Here is a 24571-nt window from a genome sequence, read left to right as displayed (position 1 = left end):
GGGTGAAACCTTTTTTTCTGTAAAACTGGGTACAATAGTGGCGATTTTTAAAAACCCCACCATGGTGTGATGTTAAAAAAGCATTGAAATTCACTTCAGAATGCAACCCTAGTAAAAATGACCAAAGTAAATAAGAGAGTAATAAGAGTCCTCATGACTTCAGCTTCTTGACTTCAGTTCAGCCACTAAGATAAATGATTAATAGCAAATATGCTGAACCAAAAGTCCAAAGCCCAGGCGGTCTGTGTTTCTGTGTGCGAGAGAGCGTGTTGTTTTCTCTGTTACAGTGACCGCAGCTCCCACGCATTTCGCTCTGCACACCGTAGGAGTTCTGACCCAGACCCCGTCTCTCTCCCTCAAAGCATTCCGGCCCGCCTCGCGCTCCTTGCGTTCTGCCATTTTTAGAAGAAACTTTTTTTCTCCACGTCATCCATGTTTGTTTTGGGCTCTGAATCATCAGAAAAGGGATTCTGGTCTTCATAGTCAGCAATTGTAGCGTAACTACAGCAGGCTGGGCTCGTAGAACATCTTCATCCTCAGCAAAACCTCAGATCAAGCAGCGCCCTTTCTTTATCCTTCCGTTTATTTAGAGAGTGTTGTGCAAACCTCTGCGTGTGTGACTAACCTCCCAAACAAAGAACTGTTGTATCAGCACTGTTAGAGGGCAGATTTTCACTGGTTACATAACAGCACAGTTTATATTTCTGGTTGAGTTTCTGACGGATCTGCTTCGAGTGTGGCTGATAGCATGTCTGGTTTACTTCAAACACTTCTACACCTTCACAGTGTTATCAGTACCTTTACTGAGAAACTTCACGTGGTCCAGTATTTCTCAGTCCTCAGTATGTTGATAAATGAAACAGTGTCTATTAAAACATCTGGTTTAGGCATGGCAATCACAACAACCTCATCTACTGAGATGTTTACAGAGGTTTGATATGCTAACTATTGTGATGTGACATGTTAAGATTAATTAATTAATTGTTAATTATTAATTTCATCTGCATTTTTTTTCTTCCAAAGAATACTTTTTTTCCTCAATGAAGTTTACACTTTTGTTCATCTCACCCAAGTTTTTTAATGGCATACAGAATTTTGAGGTAGACAAATCACATTCAAAACTGCTTTGTCCTTACATTTCTATTAGGGATGCACTGAAATGGAAATTGGGCCGATGCCGATATCCGATATTTTTCCTGTGTATATCTGCTGATTGTGATGGAGATACAGACACATAAACTTTTACATAATGTAGAAATTGAGACCAGGTCTACCAGGATCAGCAGAGAAATTACTGGTGAAGGCTTACGAATAATAAAAATACAGATATTTTAGTGCATGTTCTGCTCTTCTGGAGTACAATAGTTTTTAAATAACAGTTTGAAATATCACATCTAAGCATCTGTCCAATCCCAATATTTTATTTTTGAGCAAATATCCACCAATACTGATATCATCTTGCATCCCAAATTTAGTCTAAATAAACACAAAATGTGTTATCTGTAACTAGACACAGAGGTATTTAAATGCATTTTGTGTTAACAGTAAGACAAAGTGTGTTATCCTTAACGGAACACATCCACATGTCCTGTTAAGGAGAATGTGTTGTTTTTAACATAGTTGTCCTCATGTATTTCATGGATTTCACAGATTCTTTTATTCAAAGCAATTTACAGTGGCAGGTGGATGTTAGGAGGTCAGAGATCTTCAAATCCAGACTTTGACTCTGGTTTCTAGTCCAGGACTGGAAGCTGGATTCAAGGTCCAGATATGAAGACCTCTTGTGTAGGTTATGCAGGTAATCCACTACACCAGGGGTGTCAAACTCAACCACTAAAAGGGCCATATTAAAACATCTCAACAATCCGAGGTCCAGAGAACGTGTACGTGTTTTAATTTTGTGCTATATGTTGTGCTATAACCCGCACCGGCCATTGCTTATTGAAAATATGCAAAAAAGACTTCAACAGTAAAATACAGGCACTAGTAGTAGACCTTGAAATATTACATGAATACTTAAAATATTAAAAATTTAAATGTTCCCAGGAGCTCAGTCTTTAAACCTACCTATCTTCTTGAATTAGGCACCTGGTATCCTTTCTGCACTGCAAGTTCATTGATACTCAGTTTCTGAGCTGCTGAGCTGAGTGTTGGGTGTTTATGTTGGGTAAACTGCAGATGAAACCCAGCTGATGTGTTTGGTGACATGATTGCTGTGGAATTGTGCAGAATTGTGTAGAATTGAGGGTGTCCCATAGATTGCTGTTGGGGTAGGAGAGTCTAAGCACAAATTACGTTGCAGTGCATGCTGGGGACTGTAGTGCAGCGCATTTAGAAACAGACTAATAATAATAGTAAATTAAAATACGTTTGCAGGCCGGATAGGATTGCGTTGTGGGCCTGATCTGACCCACGGGCCTTGTGTTTGACACATGGGCACTACACTATCTAACTGGTCACAACAACCTCTGCACTGACAGAAACTTTGGCCTCGCCAGAAAGAAACATCACCATATTTGCATTAAGGCAGAAAAATCAATCTAACAGTGTAAATCTATTAGTCTAAAAATGGGCTTAGTACACTTTAAAAATATTTATTAATCAATAAAATTTAGATTCTTGGGCTTCCACAGATCAATACTTTTTAAAATCTAAAATATCAGAATATCATACTATATCGATTTTTTTTACCTACACCTGATGTATCGTCTGTGTTAACTGATAGACTGCTGTATTGTTAATCTGTCATTTTTATGTCGTTTCATGTTTTCTTGTCAGATTGCACAAAGCTACACATGAATGGCGGCTCAGTGGGCGGGGTCAGCATCCGTGGCACACGTTCAAAGGCGGAGCTCCAGGAGTTGATGGACAGCTTGCAGCGCAGGAAGTCAGCTCTAGAGGCTAGTTTATTACGGGCCAGCGCAGACCGCGCCTTCCTCAGCTTGTCGCCGCCCCCCAGCCCGCTCTCGACCACGTCTCTGCTCCAAGAGCGTCCACCCCTCTCGGTCAGAATCCCATCCAGCAGCCTCAGCATGCCTCCCTCACCTCGCCAATCAGAGCGCCCCATGAGCCCAGTGCACGCTCACACTCGCATACGCCACCAGTCGCAGGACAATCTTTTACTCAGCCACTCGTCCGACGGCCGCCGCCCCAACACTGCCAGCTCCCTCCTGTCCATGTGGAATGGCTCCCCCTCCTATACAGCCGACGGTCTGAGGCGCGGCCTGAGCGGAGCAGCCAGCATGCCCTCCAGCCCCAGGCTGGGCCGCAGGCTGCTGACCCGGGACGGCGATCCCACACTAGAACCCTCCCCTCGCCAGAGGAAGTACTCCACTGGCTCCCTGAATGGACTGGGAGGAGGACACAGCCGCTCGCTGCCCAGACTCTACAGGTGTGGAATCAAAATCTTGATTTTTAATGCTGCTGTTACTGATTGTAAGCTAGGAGGGGAAAGACCTGTCGGACTGTTAGGGATCCAGTTATGCATTGTGATGCTTTGATGCATCTGAAGGAGGTGATTAAACTGCTTCGATTTAATCGGTTGAAATTGTGTTTGGCCTGAAGGGCTGTGAGCGCTGCAGGTCTGAAAGATTTGACCATCAATTGAGTGCTGATTAGAAACCTGTGGCCATGAGTCCAAGAGAGCCTAATTGACCGTGCTGGTCTCTGGGTGGGAAGGATGGGTTTGCTACTCTTGTGGCGGCTGGCTTAGTGTGTGTAATGCTTGGTGTGTTGTTTTTATTGTCCATTATGCACTTCTATGTGGATCATAGTGGATAAAATCTGAATAACTGAACTGAATCATGATACAATTTGACATTTCATGATGAACTGAATTGTTTATTAAAGGATTGTAATCAAATTCAGAATCAAATCATCATGAGGTTAGAGTTTACACACATTCCCACCACCCATTGTGTATTTCCAGTGAACTAAATGGGGCTAGACCTTTGTCTCCCCTACTACAATGTTTCAGTGGCAATTTATTCACCACTTATTTTTATTATCAGCTTGATATTGGAATTACGAAATGATGATGTCAGTGGGTTGGAAGTTTTTCATGGTTTCAGCCAGGGAAGCGGGCTAAACGCATCCAGAATAAGGATTCCAGTAATCTGATTGGTCATATGAAGACTCGTTTTTCTAGTGAGGAGGTAAGGGAGGCAATCTGGCAACCGGAAGGTTGCAGGTTCAAATCCCAGGACTGATCAGGTGTTCCTGTTTGTGCCCTTCTGCAAAACACTTAACCCCCCACTGCCCCAGATGGTGCTGCCGGCAATGCTGTGCTGCTCTGAGAACAAGCTGGGGACAGTTAGGCCGCAAAGTGACAACTTTCCCTTATAGGATTAATAGAAGAGGGCATGATAAATGTGAGCTAGCATTAGCAGCTAGCCTCTTTAGCCTCTTATTCTCCAGGGTATATTTTGGTTTGTCCATCTGAATTTCCATGACCAAATCATAAGGCAAATTATTCAGTAATTGCATGAAATAAATGTAATTTTTTATTTTATTTATTTATTTATTTTTTGTAAAATTTCCCCTCAAATTAACAGAACATGTGTTTTATGATACACATATTGCTATATGCTTATAATTTACTGCTGAAAGCCAAAAATCTGAGACGCTCTTTGTATTATTTTATAAAAATAATGTTTACAGAGCAGATCACTGAAGAGACGCCATCTGTTTATAGTTTATAGCCCAGATTTGTGGAAAAATGGGTCGACTTTCAGTAGAAAAAAGAAATTGTGAGTTCAGCTTCTTTTATTATAAGGGTTTAAAATTACATCACCCATCTGTTTGACTGGAGAGAAGACAGTTACAGCTCTCATACGACCCCCACCTTTAGAATGTAGCTTATGAAATATGAAAGTTATGACGAATAAGACGAAGTGGTCCCAAGGAGTTGAAAAGGTTAGAATGGGTTATAGTGTGAACTTATTCAAAAATCAAAAAAGAAAAAAATTACTATTGGCATCTGATCAGCCTCAACAGGGTGTTAAAGGAATACAGAGTTCTCTCTCTGCCGCATCGGTGGCACACGGCTGATTATTACAGACGTTAATTTCTACGTTTCCCGTATTCAGAAACAAGCAGACAAGCATTCACTCCAAGCACGCCGAACAGTTGCTTCAGCACTGATAATGAGTCAAAGGGTGTTCTGTTCCTTTATGGTCTGTGATCTGCTGCAGGTGTGGCAGAGATTAGGATAAAAATGAGTCAGTTAAAGGGCTCTCAGGATCACGAGATTCTGGCTGACGATTAATTGTCATATAAGTAATTGTGATGAACGATTTAATTGACTTTTCTTTTTCTTTCTGTGTGTCTCTTAAAGTAGCTAACACTGCTGGTAATGCCAAATTGGGACGCCGCCCTTTTTCATAAGCTCTAATGAATGTGCATGTACTGCTCTTTTATTTACATTTATTTGCTTCAACCCAGCACATCCAATTCACGTTTTCTTTGTTGGGGTTAATATTATTGTGAAATCTAATGTGGAAATTGATAATTGCGATCATCTCAAATAATTGTGATTAGATGATTGTGCAGTAATTGTGTCAGGCCTAATTATTGGTCATCATTATTGACCCATAAGTCCCGTACCAGCATGTCATTTTGTCAGTTTACTTACAGACCTCACTCTGTTGCTGTAACTGTGTGGCTTTGTGAGGCTCGTCTGAACGCTTGTGTGCAGGATACCTGCCTCAAACTTCTCTCCAGCTGAAGTGGTCTTTGTTTCACACAGGGGGGACGTGCCGACCTTGTCCCTACCTCCCCGCCGCTCGTCCAAGCCGCGCCGCAGCCTGCCCTCTCTGGAGCGACCCCCCGACGTTACTGTAACTGCCAGCGTGCCCAGCAGCCCCCGCAGAGCCAGCTTGACCTCACTGGGCTCGGCGCCGTGCCTGGACCTTGGCCTGGGGGAACGGAGGCTGTCATTCGGTAAGGGAGGAGTGGGCTCGGGGATGGGGCCGAGAAGGGGCAGCATCAGCTCCCTCAGCAGCAAGGAGGAGCTCCGAGATTACCATCAGAGACAGAGAGACGAGCGGCTACGGGAGCAGGAAGTGGAGAGACTGGTGAGGAGTCCGTGCAGCACTGTATCTTTGTTGGTATCACTTGTAATAAATGTTTAGATCTCTTTCTCTGCAGAACTGCAGAAGTGCTGCCAAACCCCATAAATCATCTTGTTTTGATGCCACCATGCAAACCTTTGAGCTGTTTAAACCACATTTGAGCCAAAAGAATTCCAGTACATGCATTTTACAATGTTTGGAAAAATAAAATCTCAAATCCTTATTTAGCCGAGTGCTGCTCTTCAAACTGCAGAGGACACTTTGATGAACATGAGAGATATTAATATCCAAACCACAAGTAGCCTAAGCAGTGAGGCTTACCCGAAGAGCACTTTGGAGGCTTCGGATGCTCGTTAATGTTTCCGAAGGAGTTCTGTAACATCTGAAGTGTTTTTAGTTGTTTGTCTGATGGGACAGATAAACTTCCATTTTATCAGTGTTTCAGTCCGTGCCGGCTGACACGCGTCTTAAAGTGGAATTCCACTGATTTTTTCAAGAATTCTGCATAATTCAGTGACTGAGATGAGAAACAGTCATTCAGAGTGGTTTGATGTGAAAGGATTAATTGTGAACAGACTTCCTGACAGTGGTGGTGAGAGGAACCAGGGACTGCAATGTTTACAACACAAATATAGCCATTTTATTTTCAATCCAAACCACCAGTGAACGAACACGTCTTCTGAGTTTATATGTAATGTTCATGCTAAAATAATGGTAAATCTGACAGAATAACTTTTCTTTGGAGACTCTTTTGCCTTATAATACTATACATGCACCTCTGCGTCAAGAATTAACTTTTAAAAATACATTTAAGCCCAAAATCTTATCTCAGGACTATTGTAAAACAATGTTTCAGGCACCCAGCAGCGTTTTCATAATCATTTAATGTAATAACTTTATATGATGCAACTTTTAGACTTCAGGCGTCTGGTTCCTATCACCACCACTGTGAACAATTCTGACTCAGGAAGTTTCTCTATAATGGAGCATTTCACATCAAACCACTCTGAATGACTTTCGTAAGCATTTAATTATGCTGAAATGTTAAAGAATTGGTGGACTCCATAGAGATGTAATAGTATTGTTGCCATGTAGTTACAGGGACTGTTCGTCTGCTGTTTGTTCTGTCAAGGTGTAAACCTGCTGTAAAAGTGTTTAATTAGAAAAGAAAAGGAGGAACAAGAGCTGATATTCCTACCTGAAGAGGTTTTAAGGCAGAGCTGAGTCAGAGGCAGTGTAGATTAGATGAATGGCGGTACTTAAATAAGGACCCATCCACACCGATCAGGCATAACATTCTGACCACCTCCTTGTTTCTACGCTCATTGTCCATTTTATCAGCTCCACTTACTATATAGGTGCACTTTGTAGTTCTACAGTTACAGACTGTAGTCCATCTGTTTCTCTGATACTTTGTTAGCCCCCTTTTACCCTGTTCTTCAGTGGTCAGGACCCCCATGGCCCCTCACAGAGCAGGTACTGGATCATTCTCAGCACTGCAGTAACACTGACGTGGTGGTGGTGTGTTAGTGTGTGTTGCGCTGGTCTGAGTGGATCAGACACAGCAGTGCTGTCCACTCTATTAGACACTCCTACCTTGTCAGTCCCCCTTGTAGATGTAAAGTCAGAGACGATAGCTCATCTGCTGCTGCACAGTTTGTGTTGGTCATCCTCTAGTCCTTCATCAGTGGTCACAGGACGCTGCCCACAGGACGCTGTTGGCTGGATATTTTTGGTTGGTGGACTATTCTCAGTCCAGCAGTGACACTGAGGTGTTTAAAAACCCCAGCAGCACTGCTGTGTCTGATCCACTCAGACCAGCGCAACACACACTAACACACCACCACCACGTCAGTGTTACTGCAGTGCTGAGAATGATCCAGTACCTGCTCTGTGAGGGTCCATGGGGGTCCTGACCACTGAAGAACAGGGTAAAAGGGGGCTAACAAAGTATCAGAGAAACAGATGGACTACAGTCTGTAACTGTAGAACTACAAAGTGCACCTATATAGTAAGTGGAGCTGATAAAATGGGCGATGAGCGTAGAAACGAGGAGGTGGTCAGAATGTTACGCCTGATGGGTGTGAGCTTTGGTTGACTGTATAAATGAAGGCTCAGTACAGCGCAGTGTTTCTTGTTGGCTGCTAAGTAAGGAGCTAGCTAAGCAAGATGGCTAATAAGCCAATTCTGCTGCTTTAGACTTTTAGTACTTTATTAGTTGCGTGAAATCAGACAGTTTAATCATTAACCTTAATTACTTATACGACAATTAATCGTCAGCTAAAATCTCGTAATGGTGACAGGCCGACCGTTGTGTGTATTTTTTTCTGTAATTAAAAAGTATGAAAATCAAACATTACTTAGAAAATTACAAACTTTCAGTGAGTCGTATACTCGAGTGAGGCGTCTAGCTGAAAGCTTCTCCTTACCCCCGAGTCGGCCTCCGTGCGGAAATGGTAATTTGGTACTTCTAGACCCACTCGGCTTCCTCTGAGACTGTTATGAAACATGAAAGAGCCCACAGGGCTTTGATCCATCTCTTTGCTGCTGGTGCTGGAGTACGTTAAGGGATATTCATCGGCTAATTCACACCATGTTTCACACGCTATTCACTTAATTAACTCACACTCTTACACTCTGTAGAGGGATCTGAATGTGTAAGAGCTCTTTAAACCAGCTTGTAGGATTTCTATAAGCTTTGCACTTAAAGCTTTTAAGTGGTTCTTAAATGTGGTCTCACTCGCTTCATTCTGCTTTTATTTGTGAATAATTTGTTATTTAGTTGTGCTTCTGGAGGGTCATATGATAAGGCGGTTGTGCTGAAGCACAGCTGGTCACATGCTGTCTGAACTGACTGCAGGGCTGTAGTTCTGTGCACCAGTTGTTTATGAATGAGGTTCCTTGCAATCTTAAATATATGATAGTGGCTCCAAGTATGCAGTACTGTACAAACGGTTTAGGCAGCCTAGAAGACAGTTTTAAAATATTTATCGTGTCTATGCCAGTGAAAACACTATATAACATCAGAACAATTAAACAAATTAAAAACATAATGTATTGTTAATCTGTTTATTTGTATTTGCTCTAATGCTCTAGATAAATGCTTACTGCCCAGATAAATAGATTTACATATCATTTTCCCAGATTCTTAAGGCACAATACTATATTTTTTGTGTATGTTCATTTTCCTGCATGTTAATGATTTAGCGAGGGCTAAATTCAGTCACACTCACAGGGAAAATAAAGTAAACTTTTTAAGCGATGGTTTGGCTCTGGTAAAGCAGTGGTTAGATATGACAGATACATTTTTCTCTAATAGTTTCCGAGCTTAAAGCTTGTAGCACTACAACATCAGGAGAACAAAAACACTGAAATATTCTGTGCTGCTGCGAGTCACCCTGTAAAACCTGAAATATTGATTAAAAGTCAAAGATGTTGGTTGAATTCTGTGGTTTTTGGATCAATTCATACATCTTATGTATTAACATCACACACACAGGCTCACAGACAATGTCGAATGCAAAATCAGCGTTACACTGATGACGAGTCAGTAGTCAATGACGATAGACAATAGACACGTCCTTCACTAACTTTTAACTGAGTTCTCTTTGAATACTCTTTCACTGCGCTCGCAATCATCAGAACACCACAGCGGTAAAGGGGTCTGAATCACACCCTGCACTACCAGATGTTCTGTTCCACATTGCATGCAGTTACACATTTCCACCAGAGAGGTCTCCAAATCCCCAAAACATACATAACGTTCCCTTTATGATGGCTGCTACTACTGTTAGCCATGTAATTTGTCCTTTTGTAGATATTAGTCATAAGGGGTCATAATGAGGTTAAGCCTAGTCTGGGACCACATTTTCCTTTTAATGGAGAATCACCATTCATAATTCTGTCCAGCCCAGTACTAAGCTTAATCCCTTTCCAGGAAACTGACCCATAGTATTGGAAACCACATAAGCAAGCCTGTGTGGAATTACTGAACAACTTGACATGGTTTGGCGTATCATCAGGAGTGGAGAGAGAACTGAAAATCCCTACTTCAGCAAAAAAGGCCTGTTTCTGTAGTGATAATTGAGGCGAGTATAAGAAAATATTAATAAACAAAATTACTCAAGTAAGAATAAAAAAATAGTTTTTTGAAAAACCTGGTAAAAAGCGCTGAGACTGATCACAGTACGCTTGGCTAGTGCACATTTACACTACTGTGTAAAGTACAGGGTTTACATTAAACTACATGTTTTCATATAAGGCTTCCTAGTTTATCTGTTTGCAGTAAAGTAGTGTAGAATCCCTGAAAGCCTGCACAGAATTTGTTAGTGTTAATTTAGTCTGATGTTTTGGTTTGGTCTTTAAAAAAACACAGATTATTTCATTAATAGAGAAAAAACAGATTATTTAATAATGCAACATTTAGTTACAGCCTTACTGCGCTTCAGCTGAATGTCCTGTGTTTTGTTATGAAACAACAAAAGTTTCTGATGTATTTTTTCCTGTAAGTTGTGATCGAGGATGCATTTTTAAGCAGGTGACAGTCCAGATGCAGAAACAGTTTTTCTACAGTCAGACCAAACGGTGATCTGAATATTACAGCACAACACTGTTTGAGTGACGCGCTAATGGCTCTAATAGCTTGTTGATCATGTGAAGTGATCTCTGTTTTGAATGTGTACAACACGCACGACAAAATAAAAAATAACTTAATGCCACCTGCAGTTTGATTACATTACTGGTTTGAACCCATGTGTCAAACACAAGGCCCGTGGGCCAAGTCAGGCCCATTACATTTTTGTAATTTTCTATTATGTTTAGCCTGTTTCACTCTGAAATGCGCTACAGTCCCCAGCATGTACTGCAACATAGTGTGTGCTCTGACCCCCTTCCCAACAGTGATCTACAGGCCTGCAGTTACACACAAAAAGAAAAGATGCCTGGTGTCCAGTTCAAGCAAATAGGCAGTTTAAAAATCTACCTAAAGCTATTTTTTTAAGAATTATTTTTGAACAAGTGTTCAATGCCTGTTTTGCTCTTGCAGTGTTGGCGTATTTTGAATAAACAGTGGCCCAGAATATTAAGTAAAAATGAAATTAAAACACAGCTGGCCTACTGATTTGCTGAGATGTTTTAATCTGGTCCTTTTAATGGTTGAGTCTGACATCCCTACTTTAAAACATAGCACAAAATGAAGTGTGACAATTAAATGCAGATCACCGTTTTTGTATCGTGTCTCACTCCTTTACTCTCTCATTCTTCTAGGAGCGCCAGCGTTTGGAGACCATCCTGAGTCTGTGCTCTGAACTGGGCCGTGTGGAGAACGGCTCTGGCGTGTCGGCTGTCTCTGACCTGCAGAAGATTAACCGAGAGCTGGAGAAGCTGCAGGTGTCGGATGACGAGTCTGTGTTTTCAGACTCGCTCGGCGCGGCTCCGGAGAACGGCGTGGCCGTGAAGGTCAGAGGGGAGCTCCAGCCCCAAAGGCAGCGCAGGCAGAGTGGTCACAGAGAGGCCAGGTCTCAGTCTCCCACCAACAGCCTGCGCAGCTCCACGCACTCCTCATCCCCACGCTTACAGAGCAAGGTGAGCCGAGCGCCGTGAGGTGTGGCTTTAGGCCTTCAGATTTGGGCTGCGTTGATTAGTTAATATAACAGAGCCTGAAAATACTCCGTAATGCTCAGGTGATAAATGTGGTCATTCTTGCAAACTGCAATACAACACAGGAGTTGTTGGGGTTGAAGTGGCTTCTGTTGTGTCAGTACATTTTAAAATAGGAAGTTTCTTGTTGCACACATTGAATTCTGCCTTTTGTCTGAATCTCCACAAACAAAACTTGTAGCCCAGGACTGTAGAGCTGTCTAACTCTGTCAGTTACCTCGGCTGTAAAGGGGATTATGGATTATGTAGACTTGTGCAATTACCCTAAATTCATAGAGAAATACAAGTGTCAACGAAGTGGGAGGAGCCTCACATTAGCGCTTTTTATAAGATAAGCAAAGTGACAGCAAAGAAGTAACAAGAAGAGAATGATCAAACAAAACAATTAACTATAATAATCAGTTAACCAGGTTACAGCTGGTTACTTGTTTCTATATAGACAAAATATATAATACTGAAGATAAAAAATATAAGATAAAAAAATATAAACTGTTGCAGGAGCACTGACCGAAGAGCCTTTACTGACAAGAGGGCCATTTAGCTGCTGGCTGTTTTGTTTAGCATCTGTTTTGTAGCCTGTTTAAAGGAAAGTGTGTGAAATCACCACTCTTGGCTTTAATTTGTTGGAGCCATACTGGCTAATAATGCTGGGCAGTGCACTGCAAATACATAGCCTGATATTTGCCATTGTGTGAGTCTGATATCTGCTGTTTCTTTGGAGCCGCCATGCAGCATCCAGTCAAACAGACTTTTTAGGGGGCTCCCGAGTGGCGTTGACCCTATCAGGAGATCGCAAGTTCGATTCCTGGTGATGCTATGGCCATCCGTGGCCGAGAGTCCAAGAGAGCACAACCTCGCTCTCTCTGGGTGGGTAGGATGGCCCCCCTTCTCCCCCATCACTCAGCAGGACGCGTTTGGCTGTCCAGTGACCTTGCGTGAGCGGCAGTTCGAAAAGAAGTGGTGCCTCACAGGTCTCGGAGGAAGCCTGTGCTAGCCTACGCCCTCCTAGCCCTGGTAGTATCATGTGACTGGGGGAGCCCTAACTAGTGGGTGGAATTGGGTCTGACAAAATTGGGGAGAAAACTGGGGGAAAAATAATAAAAAAGACTTTTTAACCTCTAAGATTTACACTCACTGCTATGAGGCCACAGCAAAGGCAAAAGACATGAGTCTTTTGGCAAACCAGCAGTTTTTAAGCTCAACTGTGAGACTTTACAGGCTAATGTTCTCCTCATGGTCTGTAAATATGGAAGCAAATGTTTGTCTGTATGTTTGTATTATTACATAATAAACACGTATATTATACAACAGTTATTTCCGGCCACGTAAGCTGATTGGTTGAGAAGCGTTCTAACTGTGCTGTTATTTCACCATAACATCACAGGTTTTTCACAAACACTGTATCACTCCTCCGAGACGCAGTTGCTAAGCAACGACTTTGTCAGCTGTAGGAGACGCTCAAGACATTTGAACGTTTTTCACTTCTTACTTTGCCACAAACAGAAAATGGACACTTTTAAGATCACATTTGACCGACAGCCGATTTGGTCAGACTCTGAAGATGAGACGACACTAAATTCCCAAACTGTCATCACCACTGAGCAGCTTTTCAGTCGGCAGCTGAGACAGAAGAACAGCTAAACAACCTGGAATCAGCCAGAAATGAACCCAACACCATTCGCCAAACGTGTAGTCTGATCTTCAGAGTCTGACCAAATCGGACTGAGCCATAAAACTGCCGCAATATCAAATTTCAGTTTTGTCAGTTTTTGCCAGATCAGTATTAATGTTGTTTTGTTCCAGCCAGTCTGTAAAGCATCTTACAGCCCGTTTAGTTTGGCGAATGGTGTTGGGTTCATTTCTGGCTGATTCCAGGTTGTTTAGCTGTTCTTCTGTCTCAGCTGCCGACTGAAAAGCTGCTCAGTGGTGATGACAGTTTGGGAATTTAGTGTGAGGAGCTGGAGAACGAACTGCCGGCTGTGCAGCGAGTGGGCGGAGCTCGTTACTCTGACGTAGCAACAAGCTGCTCGTTAAGGAACTATAATTTGGTGAAGGAACTGCGAACATTAAAACATATTAAACGCCGCGTTCACGGCCCAGTTTATTAATTTATTACTGTATTTATTTAACTGTTGTATAAAAGCAATAGAACACTCGAGGAGTGTGTTATCACCAATAACATCACGGCTGTGATGATCTACGGCGACCAAATCACAGCCGTGGTGTTATTTTGTGATACACACTCCCTCTGTGTTCTACTGCTTAAATAAAGTGGTAAGTCAAAATCTGTTCTAGCATAGGTGCTCAAAAGTCAAAATTCTGGACGCATTTTTAAGAAAGAGCCAGTGTTGAGTGTTCTGCTCGTGCGGGGAGACATCCAGGCAGTGCGCTCCTTCCTTCGACGCTCGCTGCTGATGTGTTTCCTGAAACACTATTCATCCTAGACTCCAAACTCAGTCATAAATATTAAAGAGGGCTTGGAGGTTTTGTCCCACGTCCAGAAAGAGTCTGATTCAGGTTTTGCTCACACAGTATGCTCTGCAAGGTTCAAGCTGAAGTTAGAATGAGGGCATTTTGTGTAATAAGCCATTTTCCATTGGAAAACTGTAATGACTTGATGGTTCAAAGAGAAGGAGAGAAACAGAGGAGCAGGAAATGACTGTATTCCCAGTGGAATTACTGTGTGTGTGTGTGAGAGAGAGAGATGAAGACAAAAGTGACTGTGAGATAGACGGAAAAAAAGATGGAAAGAGAAGAAAGTTGCCCGAGTTTGTATCAGCTTATCTGTTTTTCTTTTCTGTTATATAACAGAATAAAAACATAATGCCACCCTTACAGGGGTGGAAATGCTACAGTGATGGTCCTTTATTGGTCCCAGTGATGGTCCTTTGTTCCTATTAGTTTTATTTTGGAAGAGTTGTACTTTACAGTATTATTAAAATTGAATACTTAAAAACTTACTTTTACTCCTTAGATTTTCAGCATATTCATTTAGACCTTCAAGGCACTCATTACAGTGGCCGCTTGCATAGCGCAGTAGTCATAATGCAATTTCCACCTGTTTTGTCAGTCTCTCAGCTGAACTGGACCTTTTTCATTCGGTAATGTATGATTCTTTGTAGGTAAGCAAGCAAGTCAACAGTTATAAAAGTGCTTTTACTGTGTTTAAACAGTGTTTTTTATTGTGGTAGTTGTACACAGTGTTTTTAAATCACGAAAGCTGCAGTTGTGCAGTCTTTTTTTATCCTGGCACGACTGTCTTTGTGGAGAGATGCGAGATATGTTCACTCCTCATTGCTCACTAGCAGCTCAACATAATTTCACTCGGACATCCAGCAATGTTCTAGATAATCTCATAGCAGAGTTACAGGGAAAGATGTTTTATTTGGTTATGTTGATAAAAAATATCAAAGTTGGTGGAATGGCAGGGAGGGGAGCTGCAGAAAGAGCCTTCATGATTTTTTTTATAATTACTGTAATTTTGCAGAGTTGCAGAATTTTACCATTAAATTCACAGCTTTAAATGTATCCATCAAGCGTTTAACTGAAGATAAATACTTCAGATTTTTTATACACACATCCACAGGAGATTATTCTCTTTTTTTTCTTGTGCCTGTCAGTTTTATATATTTAAAACTTTTAAAATATTGCACTTTCATATATTTCAGTACATATAAATGACTTTCATTCAAGTATGTTTTGGGCTCCAGTAAAGCTTTGACACACTGCCAGTACTTTCACTTAAACTTGTGTGCAAAAGTTTGGGCACTCCTGTTCAAATGGTGTTTTGTTGATTTTGAAGTGAAAATAAGTGAATACTTATACTAATACTAATACTACATCCTTTACAGAGAACAAACGTCTGCACATTTTAATGCACAATTACTGTATATTTGCTAAATTTAACATTTTGGGGAAAAATATGAAAAATAAAATGTTTCCTACACAAAAGTTATGGCACATTTTATGTTTTATTTTTTATGGTATGTTAAACCCAGCAAATAAATAGAAATTGTGCACTAAAACTGCAGAAAAATGTCCTACATATGTTTTAAAGTGTGTTGAATATCAACAAAATATGTCTTTTGAGCAGTGGTGCCCAAAGATTTGCATGTGACTGTAAGTGCAGTTTCTCTGTTCCTCTGATCTTGTGGACTTTTTTACATTAGTTTGCTGATAATAAAACAAAGTTAAAGTTCCAAGTTTGGGTGAAGCTGCCTGTTTTTCCACTGGCAGACATTAATAGTAAATGTCATCGGAATTTGAGATGGATGCTAATATCAGCGTCTGAGACAGAAGCTCCACTGTAATCTCTCCATCTGTTAGTCTCCTACATTCCTTCTGACTGTCACTGGAAACCATGTGACCCCAGATACTGCCAGCGAAGTGTCCATGAAGAGCAGAAGTGCTATAAAACTGAGGGCTCAGTCTACTGGGGAGTCTTAAGGAGCCCAGCAGCATGATTTACAGGCTGCTTTGAAAGAGATTGTGAGGTTGTGAGCACTGAGATGAGGATGTGGCTCGTATGAAAGATGCAGGTGTTTGAAAATAGTCATCAGCTCATCTCTTCATTCTGCACTATGAAATTTGACTCGCTCCCACCTCTTTTACCACATATTCAACCTCTCAAAGCCATACATTCCATAAATAGCAGAGGCAAAACATTTCCGTTCACTTTGCATTTGAGCTGCAACAAATATTCAATAATATTTGATGAATCTGATTATTAAAATATTAAAAAAAAACATAAAAAGCATTTGAATGACCAACATGTTCACCACTGTTCTGATGGACTGAGCATGTGACTGATGTTTCCAGGTGGCGGAGGACATGCAGATGAGGCAGGAAGTGACGCGGATAGAAGAGGAGAGGATCCAAGTTCTCAACAACATTGAAGAGCTGGAGCAGAAGATCAAGGATTTAGACACGCAGATGGACGAGTCTGTCAGAGAGGTGTGTAACAGAGGGTGCGATGATGATGTACACTTTATTAGACACAGCTGCCTTATTGATACACCCTGCAGACTGTAGCTCATCTTTTCCATGCACAGTTTTATTAGTCGTCCTCTAGTCCTTCATCAGTGGTTATTTTCTGACCACAGGATGCGGCTGGCTGGACAGTTTTGCTTAGTGGGCCATTCTCAGTCCAGCGGTGACATTAAAGTGTGTACAAGCTCCAGAACTGCTGCTGTTCCTGATAAACTCATTTCAACACAGCGCAGTAACATGGCTCTACCGTGTTGATGTTACTGCTCTGCTAAAAGTCGTCCACCATTCAAGTAATATCCGGTCAGTGGTGGTCTCTTTTCATTGATGGATGGGGTAGAGGGGGGCTGATACATTGTGCAGCAACAGATGAGGTACACAGATCAGGCATAACATTCTGACCACCTCCTTGTTTCTGCGCTCACTGTCCATTTTATCAGCTCCACTTACTATATAGGAGCACTTTGTAGTTCTACAGTTACAGACTGTAGTCCATCTGTTTCTCTGATACTTTGTTAGCCCCCTTTTACCCTGTTCTTCAGTGGTCAGGACCCCCATGGCCCCTCACAGAGCAGGTACTGGATCATTCTCAGCATTGCAGTAACACTGACGTGGTGGTGGTGTGTTAGTGTGTGTTGCGCTGGTCTGAGTGGATCAGACACAGCAGTGCTGCTGGAGTTTTTAAACACCTCAGTGTCACTGCTGGACTGAGAATAGTCCACCAACCAGCGTCCTGTGACCACTGATGAAGGACTAGAGGATGACCAACACAAACTGTGCAGCAGCAGATGAGCTATCGTCTCTGACTTTACATCTACAAGGTGGACTGACAAGGTAGGAGTGTCTAATAGAGTGCACAGTGAGTGGACACACTGTTTAAAAACTCCAGCAGCACTGCTGTGTCTGATCCACTCGCACCAGCGCAACATACACTAACACACCACCACCACTGAACTTTGATGGAAATGTAAATATGGTCACTATGAACTATGATAAACTGCACTGACCACTAAACAGTTACAAATTCTCACATCCGTCCAACTGTTTCACAATGTGGCTAAATAAATCTGTTCATTTTGCCTCAATCATTAAAGAGGAATTTCAAAACATCAACACAATTAAATGGCTAAAACGTAAACAAAATCATTCAGAGAGGTTTGATGAGAAAAGCTCTGTTCTGGAGGAACTTTAATAATTGTTACAATTATAATCATTACAGTTACCATTACAGTCATTAGCAACAACAGCAATTTATCCAGTTTTGATTGTCTTTACTGTGATATATTCCTCTGATAGTCATACTGATTACTTACTACAGAGCTATAAGTATGTATTGTGATGTGCTGAGAATGTGTGTTGTGGCATACTGTATAGAGATATCACCAACAGGAGCAGTACACATACACTATATGTCCAAAAGTTTGTGGACACCCCTTCTTATTAGTAAATTTAGCTGCATTAAGGTCACTCACTGCTGACACAGGAGTTCAAAGGCACACACACTTGTATAATCTCTATAGAAGAGCATTGACAGTAGAATAGGATGCTCTGGAGCAGCTGCACATGAGTCTAAGGTCACCATGTCAAGGGCCAAGCGTAGGCTAGAGGAGTGTGATGCTCCCCAGCATCGAGCGGTGAAGCAGTGGAGCTGCGTTGTCGAGATGGAGCTCCATCAAATACCTTTGGGATGAACTGGAGTGGAGTTTGTGATCCAGAATTAATAATCCAACATCAGTGCCTGACCTCACTAATGCTTCTCCAACTGAATACAATCAAACCCTCACAGCAATGTTCCAACATTTAGCGTAAAGAGACAGTTACTGCAGCAGAAGGGGACAAACTCCTGATTTTGGAAGAAGCGTGGACGAGCAGGTGTTGTGTAGATGAAAGAGGACGAGTGCTGTTTTCTTACTTTGCGTCTTTGTATTAAAGGTATTAGATCCAAAGCCCAGTAATGATTTCGGGCTGATTCCAGCTGGATCAGGTATCGGAGGAGAAAAAGAACAAAGCTGATCTAATTCTGTAACTGAGATTGTAAGGCTGCACCAGTCGTACTTTTTTGGCAGATTTTTATTGGCCAAAACGTTTTTTTGAAGGCAGTAAAGACAGTAACTTTGCTCTGCATAAAGTACGAATACTTAGTAGACTAAATGATCGCACTGTGAACCACTGTAGAATGAGAACAATCATTATTTTAAATAGCTAAAAATTCAGATAATATCAGCCGATATACTTTATATGTGTATTTTATATTTAAACCATACGCTCCAAAAGCTTTAGGTAAACAGTGCTTTACTGATTGATATGATTGACTTTTCAAGTTTCACACTTCTCTATATTCTTTATATTACTTCAGACTCTCGGTCTAAAATAATGTAAATATTGCAGCGCTGAGGGAGATACCGAGATTTGTTTGGTGTAGCTTTCTGTAATGACCTTTATTACTCTTATTTCATCAGTGCTCAGTGTTCACAAACTGTCGGCCATACAGTGTACAAACACAATCAGAGAGAGAGAGAGAGAGACAGAGAGAGACAGAGAGAGAGACAGAGAGAGAGACAGAGAGAGAGAGAGAGAGAGAGAGAGACAGAGAGAGAGAGAGAGACAGAGAGAGAGACAGAGAGGAGAGAGAGAGACAGAGAAAGAGCGCAGAGTCAGGGTGAGTTTGTGATTTGTCACTTTAATGAGGATCTTATTGTTACAGCTCAGCTCTTGGCTCATTTCTCCTGTAGGCGATGCAGCTTTTGTTTTGTCCATGTACAGCATTTCACATAACTCAGTGCACCACGACCCACTCTGAGCACATCACTTAGTAAGTGTAATAAAACAAAGAACTAAAAGAAAAACAAGTCTGAGCATGGCAGACTTACTGTCCAAAGTATGTGGGCAAAACTATGTTAGACTAGTTTCCAGCCTTATACGGCCGCGTAGCTCCAAAACTGTGGAGAAACATACTTTATATTGTTCACTGTTTGAGTTGACTCCCATTAAAAAGGAATTTCTTTAGTCCATTCATGGTGGAGAGGTAAATGTAGGGCAAGATTTACTAGATTTATCACTAGTTACTATTATCAGCATTGCATGTAAGAGTGGTTGGTATGGTGTAGTGGGTAACACCTCTGCTCTACGCTGTAGACTGGGGTTCAATCCCTGCCTGCTTAAGCACCCTACACTATACCAATAAGAGTCCTTGGGCAAGACTGCTAACACTACCTTCACCTACCTGTGTAAAATGATCAAGTTGTAAGTCACTCTGGATAAGAGAGTCTGCCAAATGCTGTAAATGTAAATATAAAAGCTCAGAAGATGCGTGTAGGTTCACTGGTCACTTTGGATGGTAAATAAAATGGCTGTATAATTGAGTTGTAGACGTTGTGACTCCTGGTTCGTATCACCACCACTGTAAAGAGATCTAACTCAATACGTTTCTCTGCAATGAACCATTTTACATTAAACCACTCTGAATGACTCTGTTTACATCCCAACCACTGACCTGTGCAAACATTTTGAAAAATTATTGCCTGTGCTGAAGTCTAGATTATTTACCATTATTGATCCTGCTAAATCCAGATTAATTCCAAAGCATTCTGTCACGCAGGTCACTAACTGAGTTTGCATACCCAGATGCAGTTGCGACAGACATAGCCAAATCAAACGTGTTTACAGAGTAGACCTGATGCGTGTTTTCACTAAATTTGACAACCTTGCATATCTGTGAAATTCAGCACATTGTTTGGCACAAAAAAGTAAAAAAACGACAGAAATGAAGATGCAAGGTTTTTATGAGACAACGACATTAACGTAAAGCACTTTAAATTGCCTCAGTCTACAAATGTTACAATATAAATGAACTTTGCTGTGTTCTACGTCAGTCAGGTGGCCTTTTATAGACACAAGAAAGTATGTTGCACCTAAAAACACAGTAGCCATGAACTTTTGACCCTGCAACTTTAGTATGGGTAAAATTTAGATTTTTTTGCCAAAGTATGGCTGGTTTCCATTATGCATATTGTCACACAGCTAATAAAAAAAAAAAAGAAAAATATGAAATTAAATTGGGAGAATTTGCATAGAAGATTGTATGCTTGCTTGAGATGGATATGTTCTTGCTGATAAAAAGTAAGTTGATTAATTACAGCAGAAACACAAACTGACTAAATTTGTATTTGCATATCACTCACTAGCTATATATATATATATATATATATATATATATATATATATATGTATATGTGTGTGTGTGTGTGTGTAATTTTTTTGTTTTGTTTTGTTTTTGTTTGCTTTTTTGGATGTAATTTTGATGCCAAAAACTGACAAGCAAGGAATACAAAAACAGCAAGTAAAGTAAATGAATATAATATCACAACAATATTGTTGCCATGTTATTGACACCCATGGAAAAAATAGAAATCTCAGTTTAACCCTGTGTATGTGGTGGGTGGACCTGGTAAAATGGCCAATGAGTGTAGATACAAGATAACTGTACCTCAGCCAGTGTATATATAATGTCTTGGTCTTCATTTAATGTGTTGATTTGAACAATTTTACTTTTGGAAAACAAGGACGAAGACATTTTACTACTGTTTCTCTCTCTCTCTGTAGATGGAGGTGGAGAAGGCGCTGTTGGAGGGGGAGCAGGATGCGGAGGTGGCTCTGCTGCAGACAGATAAGGAGACACTGGAGCAGCTCAATGAGAAAATGAGCAAAATGGAGAAAACCACCAACACTGACAAGACTCAGGTAGTTCCGGCTGTACTCGGTACACGAAGAGCCTTGAAATAGTGGAGCCGTTTAGCTACGTAAGGTATAGTTACTCATAAAACGAGGAGAATGTAGAGAAGATATACACACGTGGTCATGGGTATTATTTTGAAATATTAGTGACCATGAGTGTTTCCTCTATGTGGTAAACCTACATTTGCCTTCTCAGCACACCTGTTTTTCCAGTTTTCCTCTTCCATTGCTCTAACCCAGCCTTGCTCTTTCTCTCGATCCCTCCTCCTTGTTTGTGTGTGTCTGTCGTGTGTCCGCGTACGGGCCGCCGATGCTCTATAGGACAAAGCCGTGTTGGAGGCTGAGAGGGTTAAAGTAGAGAAGCTAGCAGAGCTGATCTCAGAGCAGAAGAGCCAGCTGGACTCGTGTCCGGAAGCGCTGAAGGAACAGCTCCAGAGTCAGCTCTCCAGGGTCAGTCAGCCACCTGCAGGCCTTTATCACTCTCTCCTGCTGCACCCACCGCACCTCCGTCTTTCCCTCCACTGTTTCAGCTTCCTTAACTCGCCCCCCCGTCTCACTCAGAGGCTCCGGCTCCTTTCCAACAGCTCCTTTCCTCCTCTGTGCAGTCTGCTCTCTTCATCTTGGTAGGCGGATCTTCTAGACCTCCTGGGTTTGGACTGTTGTGTGTGTGCCAGCGGTTTCGTCAGTGTGCTTTCTGTCTTGTGTAGATGAAAGAGGACGAGTGCTGTTTGCGTCTTTGTATTAAAGATATTAGATCCAAAGCCCAGTAATGATTTCGGGGCTGATTCCAGCTGGATCAGATATCGGAGGAGAAAAGAACAAAGCTGATCTAATTCTGTAACTGAGATTGTAACCAGTCATACTTTTTTGGCTGATTCTTATTGGAGGCAGTAGGCAGTGAAGACAGTAACTTTGCTCTAGGTAAAGTACAAATACTTAGTAGACTAAATGATCGCACTGTAAAATGAGACCAATCATGATTTTAAAAGGCTAAAAATTCAGATAATATCAGCCGATATAATTTTCTATTTGTATTTTATATTTTAAATGTACGCTCCAAAAGCTTTAGGTAAACAGTGCTTTACTGATTGATATGATTGACTGTTTTCAAGTCTCACCCTTCTCTATATTCTTTATATTACTTCAGACTCTCATAATATAAATACTGCAGCGCTGAGGGAGATACCAAGATTTGTTTTCAGTTTAGCTTTCTGTAATTATCTTTTATTACACTTATTTCATCAGTGCTCTTCATAAAAACTTTTCTTTTTCTGTTACGCCATGTTACTGTGAATTGCTAAGACAGAGTTAAACAGGGCAGTGATGCACAATGCTGTGTAAGGTTTTGCCCTCAGGAGATCATGAGTTCAAATCCCTGGTATAATAATAAAGAAATGTTATGATGCCAGTAAAACCGCGGTTTACCAATAATGGCTGATGCCAACCATCATATAGATCAGCGGTCGGCAACATGCGGCTCTTTTACTGCCCTGTTGCTCCACAGCAGAATCAGATTTGTAGGTAAAAATAAAATAATCCTCCTTTACAGTAAAATAAAGCTCTGCTGATCGTTCAACACAGTTTAACAATAAATGGTCTTGAACTCTGGAGTTAATGTAGAACTGCTAATTCACCCTTTAACCCTGAAGATCAGCGCAGACTGCTGGTCACCATAGCAACACAGACACAGTCTCGCCTAGCTAGTAGCTGACGAAACCGCAAAGAGAGAGATTTAAGATGAACATTGATAATTTGGAGTCTAATGGACCTATTTGTGTTAATAATCACTCCAGCTGGTTTCCTGATACGTTTAATCTGCAACGACAAACTGACGAACACTAAAAAGTTGCGAGGCTGAATTTTCCCGTTCCACCTAAAATGGTGCAGCAGTTCTGGCACCTCAGGCATCATTTAAGGTGGAACGGGAAAATTCGAATGAGAAGCGACTTCAGCCTCGTGAAACAGTTGAATGTTGAGAGACATTTTACAAGACGCTGTTCTACTTTTGTGGAAAAGTTTCCTGCCGGAGATGCGAGAAAAGCAGCTATAGCTGAGCTAAAGCTTAAAGCAGAGCAAAGTAAGACTGAGTTTTTGTTTATATAAAATTTTTAGCCTATATTAGTACTACTGAGACATATTTACAGCCAAGATTGTAAAATGGACATGAAGTGTTGTGGCTCCCAAGGTGGCTAAATTTTTGTTGAAAGGCTAAATTGGCTTTTCTTAACATTTGGGTTGCGACTGTCCCTTCGTAAGATTCTTGTGTGGGAATATGAATCTATTCTGTTAAGCTTGGTCTGTTTATTTACGTTATTCAACTGTTGCTGAGAATTCGTTCTAAATAGTGAAACCTCAGTAGGGCTCAGAGCAAAAAAGTTTCATAATGCCGAAAACGTCAAACAGTAAAATGATGTAAACTTCTCAGTTTAAAGCTTTAATATTCAACTGTTATCTTCACTTTACACCCATCAGGCATAACATTATGACCACCTCTTTGTTTCTATAGTGGTAGTGCATTTCTGTAGTCCATCTGTTTCTCTGCATACTTTGTTAGCCCCCTTTACCCTGTTCTTCAGTGGTCAGGACCCCCATGGACCCTCACAGAGCAGGTACTATTTGGGTGGTGGATCATTCTCAGCACTGCAGTAACACTGACGTGGTGGTGGTGTGTTAGTGTGTGTTGTGCTGGTATGAGTGGATCAGACAGTTTTTAAACACTGTGTCCACTCACTGTCCACTCTATTAGACACTCCTACCTTGTCAGCCCACCTTGTAGATGTAAAGTCAGAGACGATAGCTCATCTGCTGCTGCACAGTTTGTGTTGGTCATCCTCTACTCCTTCATCAGTGGTCACAGGACACTGCCCACAGGACGCTGTTGGCTGGATATTTTTGGTTGGTGGACTATTCTCAGTCCAGCAGTGACACTGAGGGTTAACAAAGTATCAGAGAAACAGATGGACTACAGTCTGTAACTGTAGAACTACAAAGTGCACCTATATAGTAAGTGGAGCTGATAAAATGGACAATGAGTGTAGAAACAAGGAGGTGGTCAGAATGTTACGCCTGATGGGTGTATGTGCTCTGAATGTGATTATACTAAATTAAATACAGCTGTGGTT

The 24571-nt window shown here is 41.4% G+C and overlaps 1 protein-coding gene across 6 annotated transcripts in view; it reads left to right on the top strand.

Moving 5' to 3' along the window:
- phldb2a (pleckstrin homology-like domain, family B, member 2a) overlaps positions 1-24571 on the top strand; it is a 55419-nt gene that overhangs the window by 9723 nt on the left and 21125 nt on the right. For 4 of the 6 annotated variants that reach the window (XM_036595374.1, XM_036595370.1, XM_036595372.1 and 1 more), the window contains exons 3-8: positions 2779-3391; positions 5747-6074; positions 11337-11654; positions 16548-16682; positions 21318-21455; positions 21771-21899. In XM_036595374.1, the coding sequence (XP_036451267.1) occupies positions 2779-3391; positions 5747-6074; positions 11337-11654; positions 16548-16682; positions 21318-21455; positions 21771-21899 (1661 nt within the window). The remainder of the gene's footprint in view (positions 1-2778; positions 3392-5746; positions 6075-11336; positions 11655-16547; positions 16683-21317; positions 21456-21770; positions 21900-24571) is intronic. The other 2 variants (XM_036595375.1, XM_036595376.1) reach the window with 1 other exon arrangement.

Source organism: Colossoma macropomum, unplaced genomic scaffold, assembly GCF_904425465.1.
Source record: "Colossoma macropomum unplaced genomic scaffold, Colossoma_macropomum, whole genome shotgun sequence".
Lineage (NCBI taxonomy): Eukaryota > Metazoa > Chordata > Actinopteri > Characiformes > Serrasalmidae > Colossoma > Colossoma macropomum.
This window is presented reverse-complemented; position numbering and strand designations above follow the sequence as displayed.